Consider the following 18,498-nt stretch of genomic DNA (forward strand, 5'->3'; position numbering starts at 1 on the left):
GCAAACACTGGGCGTGCAAGTCATGCTGAAGTTCCCCGGTACTCAGTTCGCGGTCTGATCAGAGCTCATCTTCATATTGGTGGACGACCATGCCGATAACGTGCATCAGATCGAGATGCGAATACGATTACGCATCGGGGCTTACTCGCATTAGGCAATTTCACCAATTTTGGGGAGATACAGTAGATGGATGGATGGATGATTTTTGTGCCACAGGAATCGGTGTTTGTGCCGGGCGATAGATTCAAGCCGCGAAACTGTCAGGCCTACATCCGAGTACTGTGTACCGTAGGACTGTGTAGGGCCGAGGTGTCTGGACTCTCGCAATTCGCTTGTGGTGATCGACGGCTACTGGGTATAATCTTTGCATAAAATTGTGCATGTGATGCGTGCCGATGTACGTGATGTGAACGAGGCCAATGTCTGGTCGCCATGGCGGCGTCCTCGTGACCATTTGCAGAACACCAATGCATGCAGGAGAATTGGTGAAACAAGACTTTGGCTTCCTCATCAACGGCACACCGGACTGGATAGGGGGTGCCCCGGGGGTTGGTATGAGGAGTGGGGGAGTCCGTCTTCGAATGAGGCTTTACTCATCACGATTGCAGACGCCGAAACAGAAGTTGGGACCAACTGAGGACTACTCCGTAGATACCATAGTAACTCGTACTTGGCGACGGTCTTAGGGCGAAGGAACTTGCCATGGCGCCTCGATTTCAGACGACTCCGACGGGCTGCAGTTCAGTTGGCGGTCAGTTCTCGGATTACACGGCACTGTGAATGGGTGATACTAGCAAGGCTCGGAGCCTCGGACCTGTTCTCGACCGAGAGGGACATAGGACACAGCACAGGGCAGCACAGGGCTGCACAGAACCGCACTAAGAAAGTCTTCTGACTGGTGGAGGATCCGATGACAAAGTCGAAGCTTTTCTGCATCGTATGCAGTGATCGATGATCGACGCTTCTTCATTTGCCGCTTCCAGCTGTGAATCATCATGACTGCGAAAATCAAGGGCCTGGACCCGGTTCTTCGAAGTTTCGTACGAGTCCTCGTCCTGTCTGAGTTATTCACGTTAGAGGGGCAACATTCTCTCTCGGTCGGCCAGACCGCCCCAGTCATCGTTTGCTGGCAGGATTCAAGAAGATGAGCCCAGCCGCCGAGAGGTTGGCACTGCGGAGGTGACGACTCCGTGTTCGGTAGTGCATACGTAGCAGCGCCCAAGGGGAAGATGTCGGTCGTCCATATTCCATGTCCTTCGAAGCCGGCCCGGTGAGGCATTTTGCTGCCAGCTAGCGGAGGAGCTTGGGGGTTTCAAATGCTGATTTATCGAAATAGCATCGAGAGAGAATTAGTTTGAGCAGTGTGTTTTCTACTTGAGGTTAGGGCGTGCCGATATATACCGACAACTCGATGTGGTCGAACACCAGGGCGGACGTGACGTGGCCTAACGATTGGTGGTGAATGCAAAGGTGGGTTGACGGAGGAAAGGCACGAGGATGATGGAAGATGGGGGTCGGCAAGGAGTCTGACAGGAACAGGCGTAATCTCACGTCAAGCGAGGGAAGAAGGCCGATTATCCATCCGTGCGACGAACGGGTGTACGAGAGATACGAATGCGATGGAGTATGGATTATGGATGGTTCGTTGCACAGGGCCACTATCTTCTGAGCTGGCGAGAAAGGCTGAGCGGAAGGCTGCCAGTCATTATTCCAATGGCCAGAATCGATCGACTCGGAGCATTGTTCTGGACGGAGTACTCGTACTCAGTACATAGCAAAGTACCCAGTAGTTTTGGGAAGGCCCATCCGTTGCTGATCCCGCCGAACATGTGCTTCGTATGGGTCGTATTCTCCCCGCCACCGACCTTTTGGTGTCAGCATCGATCGTTGACTGTCCTTCGTGCCTTCGCACCTTGCGCGCTCATTCCCGTCCCGCTGAGTCACCGCTCTTCTCCTCGCGCTCTCCGCATGTTTTCCAAATCGAACCTCTGGCGCATCGCGATCTCTCACAAGATCAGGCCAGCAATTGGACCACTTTGTCACACCACGGGCTCGAACCACTCGCTACTCTTAGAGGTTCTTGACAGCCTGATGCGGCACCCGGCTGGCGTATCCGGAGCTATCTACGCTGCATGGTTGTTTGATCACAACTGTCCAAGTCCGCTCTCAGTTGACTGACAGAGTCGCCGTTGCGGAATGGTCCGGCATGTCCGGCATGTCCGGAGTACTGGTCCTGTACGCCTCACGAGTACGGAGTACAGATTAGAGAGTATCGCCTTTCTACCATGTGGTGATGTCATGGGGACGTGAATGATGACTGAAGAGGAACGACACGGAGGAAGATTCGGGAAACTCTCGCCTCGAAGCCCAGACTGCGGAGATAGGTTCATCCAGAATGGAGCGTGAGAGCAGAAATAATCTTCGATTCCGCCCTGCGCGATTCTACCCAGTACACAGTACATTTCACGGCGGGACCCGATTATTGAGCCGCCGAGTTTGTCAGCCGAGCAAATTCTGTCACTTGAGCGTGACACGGTGAGGTGATGGAATCCTCCGTATGGGCGGCCGCTAGCTAGCCGTGGTGGACCCTGGTCATGCCCTCAGTCAAGGTACTGTGTAAACATCATCGAGGCAGTACGGTATAGACATCTGCTACAGCGATGAGGTGTGCCAGGACGTTAAGGTGTCTTGGTTATGACGGTCCATGTCGACATTACATACTATCGCGGCACACGAGTTTCTCGCCTGAAGAGACTCAGCGGGTGAGGCGACCGTATGGGTGAGTTTCGATCTGAGGTGCACCTAATTACTGGGTACTGGGAGCCTGACAGCCTGGCGTGGACATCAGATGGCCCCAGCAGCACCAAACTCTGAGTACAGGCGGGCATAGTGGGGAGCTTGGCGTAGGTTGCCGTCCCCGGGCTGCGGCCAATACGCAGTAGCCGGGCGATGCGGCCAAGGGCGTCCGGGCTCTGGGCGCTAATGCAGCAGCAGGCCTTGTCAATCCGACCTCTCTCGCCTCTCTGGCTTGCCCTTCCTGTCGCCGGTCGGCGATAAGAGGCACAGGCACATGCAAACTATTCTTTCGCGCATCCGAGAAATCCGGCCGGCCATTCCCAAGATGCTCCAGTCGATGCCACCACCGATGCCATACCGCATCCCGCAAGCTGCTGTTGCGCTGTTGCTGACCTATTCGTCCGGGCTGGCGCGTTGCTGCCTGTGGGCACATTCTCCCCTCCGATCACTCGCGACCTGGCGATGAGCTGCTCTCGGGATTTTAATAATAGCCCGTGACCAGCGCATGTCGAAGTCTGTATCGTATACTCCTCTTCTTGTTCTCTTACACTCCTCGCTGCTGCCTCTGTTCTGCCTGACCGTGACTTGTCATTGCGCGCAACCCTCATCTTCACCTCTCTTTCGCGTCACTTCCGCCGTTGTCGTACTCGCCGTGACACCCGTGCGAGACCAGCCGCATTCCCTCCTGCCACCGACCCTCACTCTCCCTCCCCGGGCGACTGAAGCATCCAGCCGGGTGGCTTTGGCGGTGCAATAGAAGGAGTGCGCAGACACTAGAAAACGTGTGAGCCGGATGGGTGTGTCGAGATGGACCGTAGCAGCTGTGCTGCTCCAACTGGCCTCGCAGACATTAGCCCACGGTCACGATGAGGGTCACGACATGGACATGAAGAAGCCTGAGGCGCCTCAGCACAAGGACGGAGAGGTCGATCCGTATGACATGCCGAGCTATGCCGGCCTCGGTCAACACCAGACCCAAATCTTTGCGCATGTCGCCCTGATGGTGTTGGCATGGTTCTTCATCTTGCCGATAGGTGAGTCAGAAGTCATGGGACACGAGAGGTAGTTACTAACCGAGCCAGCGTCCATGTTCAGTATTGCCCGGTCGAGATACGCTCTCCCCGTCCAATTCCTCTTCCTCGCCGTCAATGGCCTCGGACTGCTGTTTGGGATTGTATACAACATCAACACTCCAGACCTGTATGTGCACAATGCTCATCATAGAATTGGCTGGATTGCCACGTGGATGGTGACCGCCCTGGTCATCACAAATTTGCTGTTCTGCTACTCGCGGAGAGGCAAGCAATCCACGGGTGCAGCAGATGAAAGGGCCGCGTTCTTGCCAGTATCCATCGAGAACATGGCCCAGCATGACGCTCAGCCATATGCTGAATACCGTTGGTCGGGGCATGGCCGGCAGGACAGCTCAGATTCATCCACGCTTCATAGCCGTGACGATTACCCAACCGTTGTGGGCCGACGAGATACGTTGGACGACTTCGAGAAGCCCGAGCCAGAGCCAGAACCGGAGGACGATGAAGAGTTGCCGACGCCGCAGCGACCTCGCCGACATTTGCGATGGTTGCGCATCGACCGCGTTGCGTTTGTCGACAGGTACTTGTCTGCGAGACTCCCGAATCTGGTTTCGACCAAAGCGTTCCGGGCCATCAAGCTCGCGTACAACGTGCTGGATAGGTTGATCTTGCTGCTCGGGTTCATCACCATGGTGACGGGATTCGTGACCTACTGCGGCCTTTTCGTGAGTGCCCCTGCCTGCCACCACCGGGCGCAGTCTCCGTTTTGCCAGCGAAAAGGCTAACAAACACTACTACAGAGAGCAAACAACGTCTTCACAGGCCTCGCCCACTTTATCAAGGGAGGAATCTTCTTCTGGTACGGCTTGCTCACACTTGGACGTTGGATGGGCTGCTTTGCCGATCTAGGCTGGGCTTGGAATGTCAAGCCGAGCCGCGACGAAGTGGCCCAATGGAAGTCCAAGATTCCGTCGGCTGAGTTCACGGAATCCTTCGTCATTTGGCTGTATGGCGCGAGCAATGTCTTCCTCGAGCACTTGGCCGCCTGGGGAAATGAATGGACCGCACAGGATTTCGAGCATGTCTCGATTGCCGTCATGTTCTTCGGTGGTGGCTTGGTAAGTTGTATTCTTTTACACGCCCGGGGGTTTAGTACCATGCTAATATGTCCTTGTTCAGTGCGGCATGCTCGCTGAATCCCCCACGATCAGACGATACCTCAATACCGTCGTCGACGAGATGCCCGCGCGAAAGGTCGTCCACCCGAGTGACGACTTCGAAGTGCGGGAGGTGCCAAAACAATATACCACGTCTGTCAACCCCATGCCAGCCCTCATTATCATCCTCCTCGGTGTCATGATGTCCTCGCATCATCAAGACTCGATGGTCGCGACCCAGGTACACTCGCAATGGGGCATCTTGCTTGTCGGCTTTGGAGTGGCTCGCATGTGCACCTACCTGCTCATGTTCCTCTCACCTCCCAAGTCAGTCTATCCTGCCCGACCACCAACTGAACTGGTGGCCTCTTTCTGCCTCATCAGCGGCGGCATCATCTTCTGCGCCAGTGCCAGAGACATCGTCCACTACATGGAGCGGACAGGTCTCATGGCCATGTTCGTCTTGACCGTCACCTGCGGGTTCACGGCCTTTATCATGGCGTACGAGATCATCGTGCTGTCGCTCAAGGGCTGGGCCATCCGGAAGGAGGGCAAGGCCCTTGTTTCCACGAAGTTTTGAGTCGTCGCCACCCAGCCACACACCAGATCCCGTTATCCATACTGCCACCGGACTGCGACGATCGACAACGGCGAGACGATTGAGGATTTCGAGTCCCAACCATAATCCAGCCGAGTTAATATCGACTAACGACATGGACAACCCACTCGGACTCACCTTCTGCACTCGCAATGTATGTCGACCTACAACTGTACAGCTTCTTATGGACCATAAGCCTGCTGGACAGTTTTGTGTCACAACCAAAAGAGACACCCTCAACCCTCACCCCAATTGTTTACACACCCTGAGTACCATTCAAAGCAGCAGGAGCTTGACACCGGAGCAGATTATAATGGCCGAAGCGGACGAGCGAGGAAAGGAAAGAAGTCGGCCGGGTCGAGCATTCGCATTCATGTTATACCCTTGCTTTCACCGCACGATACCCCTTGGACCAAAGACCAACACATCAGATGATTCACGACCAGACGCGGCATGCGGGTCACGTCGTCATCAACCACAGAGACATATCGGGCTTATAAGGCTTTTCAAGGCGCTTTTGTGATCCAGAAACCCATGATACCCCCAACTCGATAGAGCTATCGGATCTAGCTTATTTACGTATTGTAACGGACCCGTGCTCGCTCCTTATGAGCCCGGATGCATCATTGCATGGAATCATGCATGTTAATAAATCACGTTCTATTCACTAGACTTGAGTTTCCATGCCTGTAATAAGTCACGTTCTATTCACTAGACTTGAGTTCCCTGCCCGCCTTGTCGCTTTAAGCGCGCCGACCAGTTCTCAGTCCTACGGTCTCCCCTCATTCTGCTTGGTATTCGCTTCTACTTGGTATCGCTTCTGCTTGGTATCGCTTCTGCTTGGCATTGACTGAAAACACGGCGAAAAGAGTCATCATCACTCGTAAGGTCGTTGGCGTGCGTCACCCAAAGCGCTCCCGGATCCTACTCCAACTCGTCCTCCGTTTCCTCGCCGAAATGTAGTAGACCCGGACGGCATGTGTCGTGTGAAGACTGAAAGAAGGAACCAAGGACGGAAAGAAAGGATGTCATCGCTCACTCCCTCCCTCCCTCGGCCATGATCTCCCACGCCATACCGTGTACAGTACATACTCCGTAAATACTCCGTAAATACATGGGATTCGTAGAATAATTTGCATGCCCGGCCTGCTACAAAAGGTAATGTACCGTTCCACAACGCGGCCTTAGCGGAGCTTCATATCCATCGTACTGTAGCGCCTTCCGCTAGATTTACCTTGGCGTCAGAATTTCTGGAGGCATTGCGCGATATGTACTTGTCCCACGGGGCTGCTTTGTCTGGCTGACTGCAATCCCTCAACACCCTGCTTGGAACGCATTTTGTATTCGTATTTGTATTCGTATCGGCCTGGGAGGCGAAACTCTGAGAGAGAGAGAGTCTCAGTCTCCCATAGGAAGTCGCTAACACACAAGTACGGGAGCACGCACACGCGTGCCACTCAATGTAGTACGACAAAAGGCCGCCGTCCCTCGGGCAATAGGATCTCGGTCGACTGCACGACCGAGCCGACCTTGTCGGCGCCAGAACGCCACGCCGGGATGGCGCCTCCGTCAGTGGCCGCTGCGGCGTGGATTTCGCTTCGCGACGATTCTTCGATCCCGCAGGTCGTGTACAGCAGGTCCGGCACAATGGCTGAGTAGTCGCCTAAGAATTCCTCGACTTTGTACGTGTTTGAGGCCGCCGCCGCCGCCATCAGGTTCCATGAGTCGACAGATCGCCGATGTGCTTTCGCATCGGTGGGTGTCGAGAACGTTGTGGGCTCCGTCCGGCTCCTGCTCATACTAGGCCTGCTGAGACTGGGCGATTGGATGCTGCTGACGCTGATGCCCGTGAGACTCAGCCTCTGGAGCCAGCGGCGTTTGGGAAGCTTGACGGGGAGTTTCACCGGAAGTTTTAGGGGAAAGTGGTACGAGTCGGGGGATACGGTAAAAAGGACTTTCCGGGAGCTCCGATTGTGGGAATGGAGGTCCGCTGAGTCGATGAACTCCGGGAGCGGTTGCGGATGTAATTCGACAGCGACTTGGACGACGGGATCGTCGTCGGCTTTGCTCGGTTGTTCGGCGCCAAGGATCGCGAGGTCGATGTATTTCTGCTGGACGTCCTCTTGTTGCACGAAATCGCCGTCCGAGTGGAGCTTCGAGGCATGACAGATCGTCTGCTGGAGGTAATGCCATACAAACCCGTACGGCCATTTGACCATGTGATTCAGCTTGGTGAGAGTGTAGTCGGAGAGGGAGCGCAGTGAAGTCGGTAGAGCCTCCGGGCTGCAGAAGCAGAAGATAAAGCTGGAGAGAACCCAAAAGGCGTCAAGTGTCGTATGGGCGTTGTCGGAATGGGGAAACATGGGCAGCGAGGTTGCCACGGAATGACTGGGTCGGGCGGGTTGAATTTCCAGTGCCTTCCTCTGAGACACGAAGAACCAATACAGGGTCAGTCGTGCGTCGTTGAGAGAATCGCGCGACACCACATGAGAAGAAGGCGGTTGGTCTGCGAAGGCCCCGTTCAGAATGGTCTGTCCTTCAAACACGGCGTTCGTACACCACTGCAGGAATGCCTTGGCTTCCTTGATGTATGCATCGAGGAAATCAGGTGGCTCGGGGGGTTCATGTTCCTGTAGAAGCCGAACCCATGCTTGACTAGTCTTGGAGGGGATGGCCAGGTTCCTCACAAACTCCGCAAGAGGCTTCTCCCATGCCGTGGACCGTGCTGGGAGACTTAGCCAGCTCTGATGGTATCGCGACAAGGTGAGTAGGTGTGTGGAGACAACGAAGTATTCTCGGTTGAGGATGGCCGGGTGTATTGACCAGACCAGATCATCCAAGGAATATTCTTGATCTAGTCGAGTCGATTTTGGCGATACTGGCAATGCACTGTCGCGGTCGTGTGGCTTCGGAGTGTCCGGGGTGTTTTGCCAGTGCCATAGGTCTATCAGGGTGTTCCTGTAGACGTCGAAGAGGATCAAGGGTGCTCGGACTCGCGTAGCATATTTCAATTGCCGAAATACACAGTGTGCTGCATCAAGCATCACCCGAGCGAGCTTACTGTCGGCAGACGTAGTGCAAGATCTTGCTGCGCCGATGACGGCTCGGGTCAGGAGTTGCAAAAGGAGAGGCGTGCTAGCCATCACTTTCGAAGCCTTTTGATCTTGATCCAGTTGGCCAGCGTCTTCTGGCGTTGCATCCCAGTGGGAAAGTCTTCGGCCCGTGTCCGTAAATATCTCAACGAAGCACAAATAGTGTAAGTCAAAGGCATTGTTGAGGTACCGGGCTGTACCAAGGGCGTCAGCAGTGTTGACCATCTTCTCCCAGAATGTCCAAGAATTATTGTGTTCGCCAGCGTCTACATTGTCGTTGGTCACGACGCCGTCGTCTCCAAATTTCAAGGCAGACGCAGTCCAGATATCTCTCGCCACCTGGCCAGGCGTGTACTTTCTGATGGTCTCCAAGTGCTCGTGGAGGGGACCGAGCTTCTTCAGTTTGCTGGGGTCTGTTGGACTCGGCTCAGTGGCTGGCGTCGGGTAAGAGGCGGATCGCAAGTACAGGAATGCAGGCGAGTCCGACGACGATGTGTTGCCGGCTGCGGTGGAAATCTGAGAAACTGAGTCCCAGGTAATAGGCCGTAGCCGCTGGTTATTTGCTGACCATACCGACTCTTCAGAGAGGGATACATTCTCGCTTAGACACGAACGTTGGTCATGTCGACGAGGGGCGGTAAGAGTGGACGAGCCCAGCCCAAGGCGTCTTTGGACGCTCGTCTGGAGTGCCTGCATACTTCCGGCACTCCCAGGATCCCGACGATACGTGCGCAGCGGTAGGTGAGCTGTTTGATCACCGTTCCGACAAGTGCTCCGTGGTCGAGGTCATCCTGGCCCGGCAAGGCTCTGCGTTATTGAAGCGCGTACTGGACCGTAAATCGACGTCCACCGGACTAGTAGACAGTTGGGAAATGAGCATATAGTGGACAAAAACGACGGTCTGAGAGCTGCTGCCGTACTTGGGATGTTGCGGTGCCCGCGTAAAGCTCTGAGATCACAGCGGTTTAACTGCTTGGTAGGGGATCCTCAGTATTTTGACTCGCTCTGACCGTCAAAAAAATTGCTGCCGACGCTGTTACAGCCTTGTAGCTTGCCAAGTGTCAGTGATTCCAAGAAGTCGACATGAGGACCCAGCAGGTTTTGCGGTGCGAAGAGATTGTACGCCTTGTCGTGATGTTTTAGCGATCTTATCCTCCCCTCGAGAAGTCAAGCGGTGTTATTGGAAGACGTCCTGCAGGCGCGGGAAGTGGTGATCTGTTCGGCGCGAACAAATGAATGCATCAACCACGTCGGAGACTGGGATGGTTTAGGGCTTCCATGCTCAGACTAGCCCTCGGGGCCCGAAGCTGGGGGCTGAAGCTTGAAGAGGCAAATCCCACACGGGAGCTCCTAGCTGTCTCCCCCAAGGAGGCCTCGCAGGAGAGCTCCGGTAGTCATTGTCTGAAATCTGCATCCTTTGGAAAAGATAGGAAGCCGCTACGGGGTGATAAATCTCTTGCTCCCCTTTAAGCTGCACCATTCCTTGCTGGAACGCCGGCCTGACGGCGGTGATAAGATGCAACAAGTCTGTGTTGAGGAGAAACGGTGCTAAGCCACAGCTGGCTTGTTTCCAGGCGTCCCATTTCCATCCCACGTGTCAGCGACAGCCCCCATACTGGGGTACTCACGTGAGACACTCAGCAGAACACTTTCCAGGGTCAAGTCTGGTATGTGAAAAATATATGCATGAGAATTCCGACACGATGCCAATCTACCTCTTACCCGACTCGCTGTCGTCGACAAGGCCCGGGGAGACCTCGCGTCAAGAGCATAATCATATCTTTGAAGTGATGGTGACGATGTGGAAACGTCGGCCCGCGGTATCGTTTTAGGGATCGCATCCAACACACCCAAGAGAGATTAAGGTACGAGGCAAAGATGTCATGCTTGCTGCTCAGAAGCTGAATTACTTGTGGCTGCTTATAGCCAACATTGTGATACTTTGTGATGGATGCTACCAGAGAATCCCGGTTGGGGTGAAACTGTGCCCGACCGTGGTAGAAGTGTTCGGAATATGTCAAATTCTAAGGCACGTCAGCTCATACTACCATCGAAGCGGAAATTCGCAATCGCAGAAGTGAAGAGGAGTCCGATGCCACAAAGAATAATGCTTTCGGCGTCACCAGACCCGAGAGACAAACAGGTCGAGGACTCCGCACCAGTGGTAACCACTGCGAAGCGACTGTCGAAAATTTCGGGCGGCGTCTGGGATGTTCTATATCACAAGCGAATTTTGAATACGAGATCAGAGCCCTGGCACGGCGTCGAGTCCATTGTTGGGTGCATAAACAGACCGGTGGACAGTGCATCCTCGTCTAATGTAATGGAGGCCAGTCGAGCATGGTCGTGAAGTGATCCCGGTCAGGCGCAGGTCAGACGCATTAGAGGCATTTCTGTCAGGTTGGAGCGACAGCAGTATCGGAGCTTCGGGATCGCACTTTTTGGATAGACGAACCCGTGGACCTGCGAGATGCACAGTACGCTCTCTCTACTGGCATACACTGCACGGCTTTGCCATTGTCGGTCTTGGTAGACACGCCGATATCTGCGCGAGGCGCCGCAGGGTGCCGTCGTTGAGTAGGCGCTATGTCCGCCGCAGTTAAAAGCAGGAGAGAACTACAGATTCGTAGCTACTGTGACAGGTTTCAACGACCGACAACAACTTGAAGAAAAGGATGAAGAAAGTGAGAGCAGGACGCGCGACACGCGACGCGTCGCCTAAATTTTCTCCACTGTTAGTAATACCAAGATCGACCCTGATGACATAAGCGTCCACATAGAGCTTGGCTGTCTCTCCTTGTGCGTTTTGGTCACTTTCCAGCAACCCAGATGAAATAGCTGTAATAAGGATGAACGGTTCCCACGACTTTACCAAGAAAAGTACGGAGTACATTCACCCGATCACGCTATCCGGGTATTCGCTCACCACTTTGAACTCCAGCCATACCGGAACTTGCAGGGACTGACCTCCTTTGTGCCACACGTCGCTCGCCAGTCGCGATCCGACTATAACATGCAGATGGCACATCAACAGGTCATGAAGGTCTTCCCCCTGAAGACAATTGACCCATCGAGATCGTCCGACCGGCGAACGTGTATCTGCTCGAAATGTGAAGTTGGACAAGCGGCAAGTTGTCGAATAGAGTCATCTATATGCCGGGTTACGAGTGCCATCCGAGTGTATCGTGGAGTGAGCTAAGCCCAGGCTTACGAGGCTGAAATTCAGCCTTGTGCATTGACAGTCGAGCCTAGCATCCAAATCCTCGGCGCCTTGCACTTGGATAGCGGCCAGACAGGCCAATGCCGTGTTTATATTGTTCAGAAGTAGCATGATTGTGACAGTCCCACAGGGTATATTATTCACAGAAGTTGATTCGCGAGTTTACTTCCAAAGTACTGCGTACTAAGTCTCAAGAAGCACACGAGGAGTCGCAGAGCCGCTTGGCTGCGGCGCCTCGCGCAGATATCAGCGTGTCTACTAAGACCGACAGTGGCAAAGCCGTGCAGTACATAGATAGACTTGCAACGCGCATGACGGAAGGTCTGAGTGGACTACAACCGTGTACTCGTGCAGGGCAATTTCTGTCCAGGGATCAACATGCAATTTCTCCGCAATTTGTCGTTGGCTGCGTCTCCGAAATGTCCCAATCCACTTCAGTTCACTTCAGTCCTTGGGCACGAGACACCACGAGTTCGCCGTCGCACGTTAGTCCGTGAGCGATGAAATACAGCATCCAGCCGCGTATGTTCTTATAATGCTACCATAGCCCTTCTGAACTCAGTGCGCCGCAAACCCGCTCAAGCCGGCCTCTGACAAAGCATCCACCACCCTCAAACCTGTCCCAGTATGACAGGACCAGCTCGACCGGCCACGGCGCCTCGGATATCGACCAACAGCCTACCTGTACCGACTCGACTGTTTCAGCCCTCGCGAATCCGGTCGTATATCTTCCGCCTCCCGCTCTTCACGCGCCTGATCCTCCTTGCGATAATAACATTCTGGCTCCTGGAACTGCAGACAGTATGGAGCGTGACAAAATGGGGCTGGTTGGAGCCTAAAGAGATCAACTTTGGGAGTCTTTACCGACTCAACACGTTCGTGCTGATACATACCGGGTTTTGGCACATGTTGTTCAATACAATGTGTCTGGTGCCGTTGATGGAGAGGTTCGAGGCCGAGTTTGGGACCTTGACCAGCATTGCACTGTTTCTGGGCCGTGAGTGAGACAAGACCGAGGAGCGGGCAATGTTGCTGATCTACAACAGCGTTGGGCCAAATTCCTGCAGTCATTTACCTAGTATTGGATGGCGTTATTCTGAGGGACAATACACCCGTGCTGGGGGCCAGGTAAGCTGCATCAGGCTGTAGGTGCAACGAAATATGCATATGGCTAACGTGCCGGTAGTATATGGGTGTTCCTGCTCCTAGCCTCTGAGGCGATCAAGACGTACAAGGCGAATCCGCACTTGGAGTACGTCTCCCACCGTCCTTCATCGATTCCACAGATACTGACGCCAGGGCAACAGAATCGGTGGCCAGAAGATTCCAACATGGATATCGCCTCTGGCCATCCTCCTAGTCACATCTATTCTCATACCCGGAGCGTCCTTCTTGGGGCATTTGAGCGGCTGTATTACCGGCTATCTTTGTATGTTGGATCAGTTTCCTTTGTCACTCCCAGCCCCTCTTCCTCCACCTGTCCCGGCCTATCATCCCGACTAATACTGGCATAGGGGGCTTGGGATATATTCGCTTCCTTGCACCTCCCGAGAAAGTCCTTCGCTGGATCGAAGGCAAGCTCAACCTTCTGGGGCGCCTGCCACATTACGTGTCGGTGGACCAAAAGACCTACGGTCGCTATGGCGTCCTTCCAACAAGCTCAGCAGGTGATCCCGAGGGACACATGAGCCCAATCGGCCTTGGATGGCTGGGAACAAGTGGTGGTGGTCAAAGGCTTGGACCTTGAAGGGTGTCAGCATCTTCAGTATCAACGCGCAGCAACGGTTGGCTTCTTGAAGCTATGCCTCCTCCCGCGACATGGCAAACGACGGGCCAGGTTCGCGCCTACGTCGATAGCGAAGGCCAGCTCTTCTATAGACGTACTGAGTGTACATTAATGATATGATGAGCCAATTTAGTATGCTACAGATATGCTCAGTCAGGGGCATGACCCGACTTTGGGCGGGTAATTCTCGGGATTGCACAAAAGTACAGATTCAATGAGATTCCCTCTGAACCACATTTCGAACGAGCAAATGCGTGCGGCGGCCTTGCAGTGAAGCTGCGACGAGCAGAGCGAGGCAAAGATGGGTTTGATACGTAAGCTCTCTTCTCCGCGCTTGTTTCCCTTCGATGTCTCGTGTCTAAAGGAACACAGGGAACCTCATCTCGACTCTTCGCAAGGACGACCCGCGTCTGCTTCGAATCCCTCCGTACCTGTCCTTCCTCTGCATCGTCGTAGGAGTCGCGTATATTCTGCCTTTACCGCTGCAAGAATACTCAAGGCAAACCTACATATCGGAAAACGCGCTGTTGCCCGGTCAAGTCCACACGTACTTTGGCGGGAGCGAACAAAATGTCTTCCGAGCGTATCGCCATGAACTGGCCCCAATGCAGAACCCGAATCGTACCGCCGAAGTCAACTTCACGGTGGCTATCGAACAGCACAGGGAGGCAGGAGCCAGGAGGAGTGAGAAGATAGAGGAGCTGTTCCGCAATGCGGGCCTAAAGACTGCGCGACAAAGGTACTCATACACCACACCTGGCGTCACCTACGAGGGAGAGAATGTCTATGCGGTCCTCCATGCTCCAAGAGGCGACGGCACTGAGGCCATCGTACTGCTTGCACCGTTGCAAAATATCGACGGCGTCTCCAACGTGAACGGCGTGCCGCTCCTGATCTCTCTTGCACGATACTTCAAGCGCTGGTCGCTCTGGTCCAAGGACATTATATTTCTGGTCACTCCCGATAGTATTACTGGACCGCAAGCGTGGATCGATGCCTACCATTCGACTCACGACCCAGAAAAAGTCCAAGACTTGTCGTTGAAGTCCGGGGCCCTCCAGGGTGCCGTCTGCATCGATTATCCTTTCGAGCATCGTTTCGAAAATCTACACGTGTCGTACGACGGAATCAATGGAGCCCTGCCCAATCTCGATCTTTTCAACACGGCCGTGTCTATTGCTTCAGGACAGATGGGCATCAGCACATCCATCCAACATCAACACACGTGGAGCGAGCATGAGCAGTATAACTCCTACCCAGTCCGTCTCCAAACGCTCCTACGGGGGATGTCTTCCCAGGCGCTGGGCCACGCCACTGGAGCCCACAGTAGCTTCATGTCCTACCATATCGATGCCATCACATTGACAGCCACGAAAGAAGGCTGGCAGGATGAGATGGCTTTCGGCAGGACGATCGAGAGCATTTGTCGAAGTCTAAACAACCTGCTCGAGAAGCTGCACCAGAGCTTCTTCTTCTATCTGTTGATGCAGTCAAATCGATTCGTCAGCATTGGTACTTACCTGCCTGGCGCCATGATTGTGGCCGCTGGCTACACCATCATGGCAATCTACCTCTGGGTGCGAAGTGGCTATCAGCTCATCGAGAAGAAAGCCGAGAGCGCAAATGCCAGACCCGCAGATGGGCCAACCGAGAAATCGAGTGCAACAGGACAGCAACCCGGAAGCACCATTACGAAGGTCGAATTCAAACCTATTGACAGGGCACTCACTCTCCCAATCGCCCTTGTGACAGCCGTTCACCTGGCCTCTCTCATCCCCCTTTATTTGCTCAACTCCCTGAGTGTGATGGCCATGCCATCGACATTCTTCCTCCTGAGCCTTACGTTGCTCGTCCTTCCCGTGATCCTTGCCTCCGCGCTCGCCGAAATGCCCAACAACACCACCTTACCCGCCTTTTCTGCACCGACAACCGAGCAATACGTCCTCATCAAGTCTTTGAGTCTATTGGTACTCGGCCTCTTCCTGACCGTCCTAGCAACACTGAACTTCAGCCTCAGCATGTTTCTGGGCATCATCTGCGCACCCCTGGCGTTTGTAGACCGAACGCGCTCAAGGCCTTGGCTAGCGTCTGTTCAGTACCTCATTCTGGTTGTCATGAGCCCCATGGGAGTAGCTGCCGGCTTGGGTGGATACGGCATGTCCGTCGGCAAAGATGACCTGATTGTGGACTGGCTCCGGCGGCTCGCGTTTGGCTGGAACGTATGGGGGAGCTGGGGCGTGCCCATTGGCGTTCTATGCATTTGGTTACCAGCTTGGGTAGTGAGTGCGACTTTGGTGGCAAGCTCGTGGTTCAGCACCACCGACCCAGCAGATCAAACAGCTGTTGAGAATGAGGCAGCCGGCCGAAGCAATTCCTGACGATTTAGTGCTAGAGCCACGAATGTCAATGAAACTCGAAGTCTTTTCCAAGATAAGGATCGTTAAGTCTACTCCATGCCGAGAGCACAGCATTTCATCCTTATTTAATCCGGCGAGGTTCCAGCGACAAGCTATCTATCCTTGCACACCAAGGAATTTCTTTGCTGTCTATTTCGTACCTGTCGACCCCGGTGAGCATCCAGGACTGACCTGTCCACTATCCGTTAGTCGTTGGTCAAGTATTTTAAGGTCCTCGATTCACTCCGGTCAAACGGACTACAAACAAGACACCTCGACCAATGACAACAAATAGATCATGACCAGTTATTGAGACGGTGAGGACAGGGATCACCGAGGGCCCATCGCACAACGCAAGAATGTTTCCCTTGAAAATGCATAAGGTTCCTCTCTGAGAAGGGTCAAGTCTACGTGGTGCGCAAGATCTACCCGCAAGATGACAGTAACAACGCGAAGCATGGCAGCAACGCCGAATCGGCAGCCTCTGCCTGTCACACTGCTCTCGGGGTTCCTAGGAAGCGGGAAGACCACGCTGTTGAAGCATATCTTGACATCGGACCAGCACTCACTGCGCATAGCGGTCATTGTCAACGACATGGCGGCACTCAACGTCGATGCGTCCCTGATCAGGCGGCACGTGGTCTCGCAAACCCAGGAGCGTCTGATTCAGATGGAGAACGGGTGTATCTGCTGTACGTTGCGGGGCGACCTGCTCGAAGAGCTGGCGAGGCTGGCCAGAAATGGCGAATGCGACTACATCGTCATAGAGAGCACCGGGATCAGCGAGCCGATGCAGGTCGCCGAGACCTTTACAGAGGAGTTTGCGGTCGCGATGATCGAGGCTGCGAACGATGGCACGCTGGCACAGAAGGAAGATGAGAAGATTCTGAGAGAGATGTGCGTCCCTTGCTCGGTCTTTCTCGTGTGGCTAACTGACTGTTAAATGTAGCGCCGAACTGGGCGGACTGCAGAAGATCGTCAAGCTGGACACCCTTATCACCGTGATCGATGCGTTCAACTTCTTCCACAACTTCTCAACGACGGATTTCATCACGGATCGCTGGGGCGAGGACGGTGTCGAGCCAGAGGACGAGAGGACTGTGACGGATCTAATGGTCGATCAAATGTACGCCCTGTTCATATTGAGATACATGTACATGGAGCTAATCCAGCTAGCGAATTCGCCAACACCGTTATCCTCAACAAGGTCGACACTGTCGACAAGAACTCGCGGAAACGCATCCACGCGATCGTCAAACAGCTGAATCCCTCCGCAAGGGTGTTCGAGGCCAACTACTCTAAAGTCGACTTGAGAGAGGTGATTGGCACACAGACATTCTCGTTCGAAAAAGCTGCTACCGGCATGGGATGGCTGCAGAGCCTGCATGACCTGGCGAAGCGTGAGATCAATGGACAGATCAGGGTCGGGCCGAAGCCAGAGACGGAAGAGTAAGTCTTCTGACCTAGGCTGTGGTCCCTGCTGATATGTTGCACAGATACGGCATCTCGAGCTTTGTGTACCGCGCGAGAAGACCTTTCCACCCAAAACGTCTGTACAAACTGATTCATGATAAATTCGTGCTTATGGAAGGACAACTGCAACAGGAAGAAGATAACATGGACGCGGACGAAGACAACCAGGATGAGTCAGAGGCGGCGGAGCACAAAGCTTCTAAAGGCAGGAGCAATGTTGCATCAGATGAAGACGACAGCGGAGGCGACAGCGGTTCCTCTGATGTCGACCTGGACGACGACGACGACGACGACGACCAAGAAGAAGACGACTTTTCGACAGAGATTAAACCAGACGTCGCGGCGAAGAACAAGCAGAACGACCCCGCCTTCCGGGGCCTCTTGCGGTCGAAAGGCTTCTTCTGGCTGGCCACGCGGCCGAATCTGCACGGCGAGTGGAGCCAAGCTGGTACGATGTTGACTCTGCAGGGTGGAGGGCCGTGGTTCTGTGTCCTCGATGACGGTTCGTCGGTTGTGTCTGTTTACAGTGACGAATGCTAACCATGGAATAGCGCAATGGCCGGATGACGCAGAGACCCGAAAGAGCATCGAAGCAGACTTTGCTGAACCATGGGGCGATCGCCGTCAGGAACTCGTCTTCATCGGTGAAAAGCTGGATCACGATGGGCTTATCGCACAATTCAACTCCTGTCTGCTGACCGACACGGAGATGAAGAAATGGGAGAAGATCATGCGCTCCTCGGATGATTTGGAGGTTGTGCATGATAAATTGGCGAATGTTTTCGAGGGTAAAGTGCAGTGTCAATTGAGGTTACTAGGTCAAGCTAATGCATGTACAGATGGATTTGAAGATTGGCCGGAGCTGCTGCACGACGAGCATGAAGATAATGACCACGGACACTCCCATACTCGGCTTAACCATCGTCATTAGGTCGACGTCGGCTTT

General features: G+C 54.1%; 5 protein-coding genes across 5 annotated transcripts; 4 read left to right on the plus strand and 1 right to left on the minus strand.

Annotated features, from left to right (window-relative positions):
• Positions 1-3,589: 3,589 nt before the first annotated feature.
• On the plus strand, positions 3,590-5,567 carry G647_04401 (uncharacterized protein; the record flags this gene model as incomplete). The annotated part of the gene is made up of 4 exons (XM_008728745.1): positions 3,590-3,830; positions 3,879-4,555; positions 4,631-4,948; positions 5,010-5,567. 4 exons carry the CDS (start codon positions 3,590-3,592, stop codon positions 5,565-5,567), a joined length of 1,794 nt encoding a protein of 597 aa, XP_008726967.1.
• Positions 5,568-7,042: 1,475 nt separating this feature from the next.
• G647_04402 (uncharacterized protein) lies at positions 7,043-9,373 on the minus strand (the record flags this gene model as incomplete). Its single annotated transcript, XM_008728746.1, has 1 exon — positions 7,043-9,373. One exon carries the CDS (start codon positions 9,371-9,373, stop codon positions 7,043-7,045), a length of 2,331 nt encoding a protein of 776 aa, XP_008726968.1.
• A 3,151-nt stretch (positions 9,374-12,524) lies between these two features.
• Positions 12,525-13,644, plus strand: G647_04403 (uncharacterized protein; the record flags this gene model as incomplete). The annotated part of the gene is made up of 5 exons (XM_008728747.1): positions 12,525-12,894; positions 12,944-13,025; positions 13,084-13,149; positions 13,205-13,326; positions 13,412-13,644. 5 exons carry the CDS (start codon positions 12,525-12,527, stop codon positions 13,642-13,644), a joined length of 873 nt encoding a protein of 290 aa, XP_008726969.1.
• Positions 13,645-13,984: 340 nt separating this feature from the next.
• G647_04404 (uncharacterized protein) lies at positions 13,985-16,061 on the plus strand (the record flags this gene model as incomplete). Its single annotated transcript, XM_008728748.1, has 2 exons — positions 13,985-13,997; positions 14,056-16,061. The coding sequence occupies 2 exons, from the start codon at positions 13,985-13,987 to the stop codon at positions 16,059-16,061; spliced, it is 2,019 nt and encodes a 672-aa protein (XP_008726970.1).
• A 475-nt stretch (positions 16,062-16,536) lies between these two features.
• On the plus strand, positions 16,537-18,483 carry G647_04405 (uncharacterized protein; the record flags this gene model as incomplete). The annotated part of the gene is made up of 7 exons (XM_008728749.1): positions 16,537-16,976; positions 17,029-17,205; positions 17,256-17,528; positions 17,576-17,725; positions 17,804-18,054; positions 18,104-18,340; positions 18,392-18,483. The coding sequence occupies 7 exons, from the start codon at positions 16,537-16,539 to the stop codon at positions 18,481-18,483; spliced, it is 1,620 nt and encodes a 539-aa protein (XP_008726971.1).
• Positions 18,484-18,498: the final 15 nt, after the last annotated feature.

Source organism: Cladophialophora carrionii (genome assembly GCF_000365165.1).
Source record: "Cladophialophora carrionii CBS 160.54 unplaced genomic scaffold supercont1.3, whole genome shotgun sequence".
NCBI classification, from domain to species: Eukaryota; Fungi; Ascomycota; class Eurotiomycetes; order Chaetothyriales; family Herpotrichiellaceae; genus Cladophialophora; species Cladophialophora carrionii.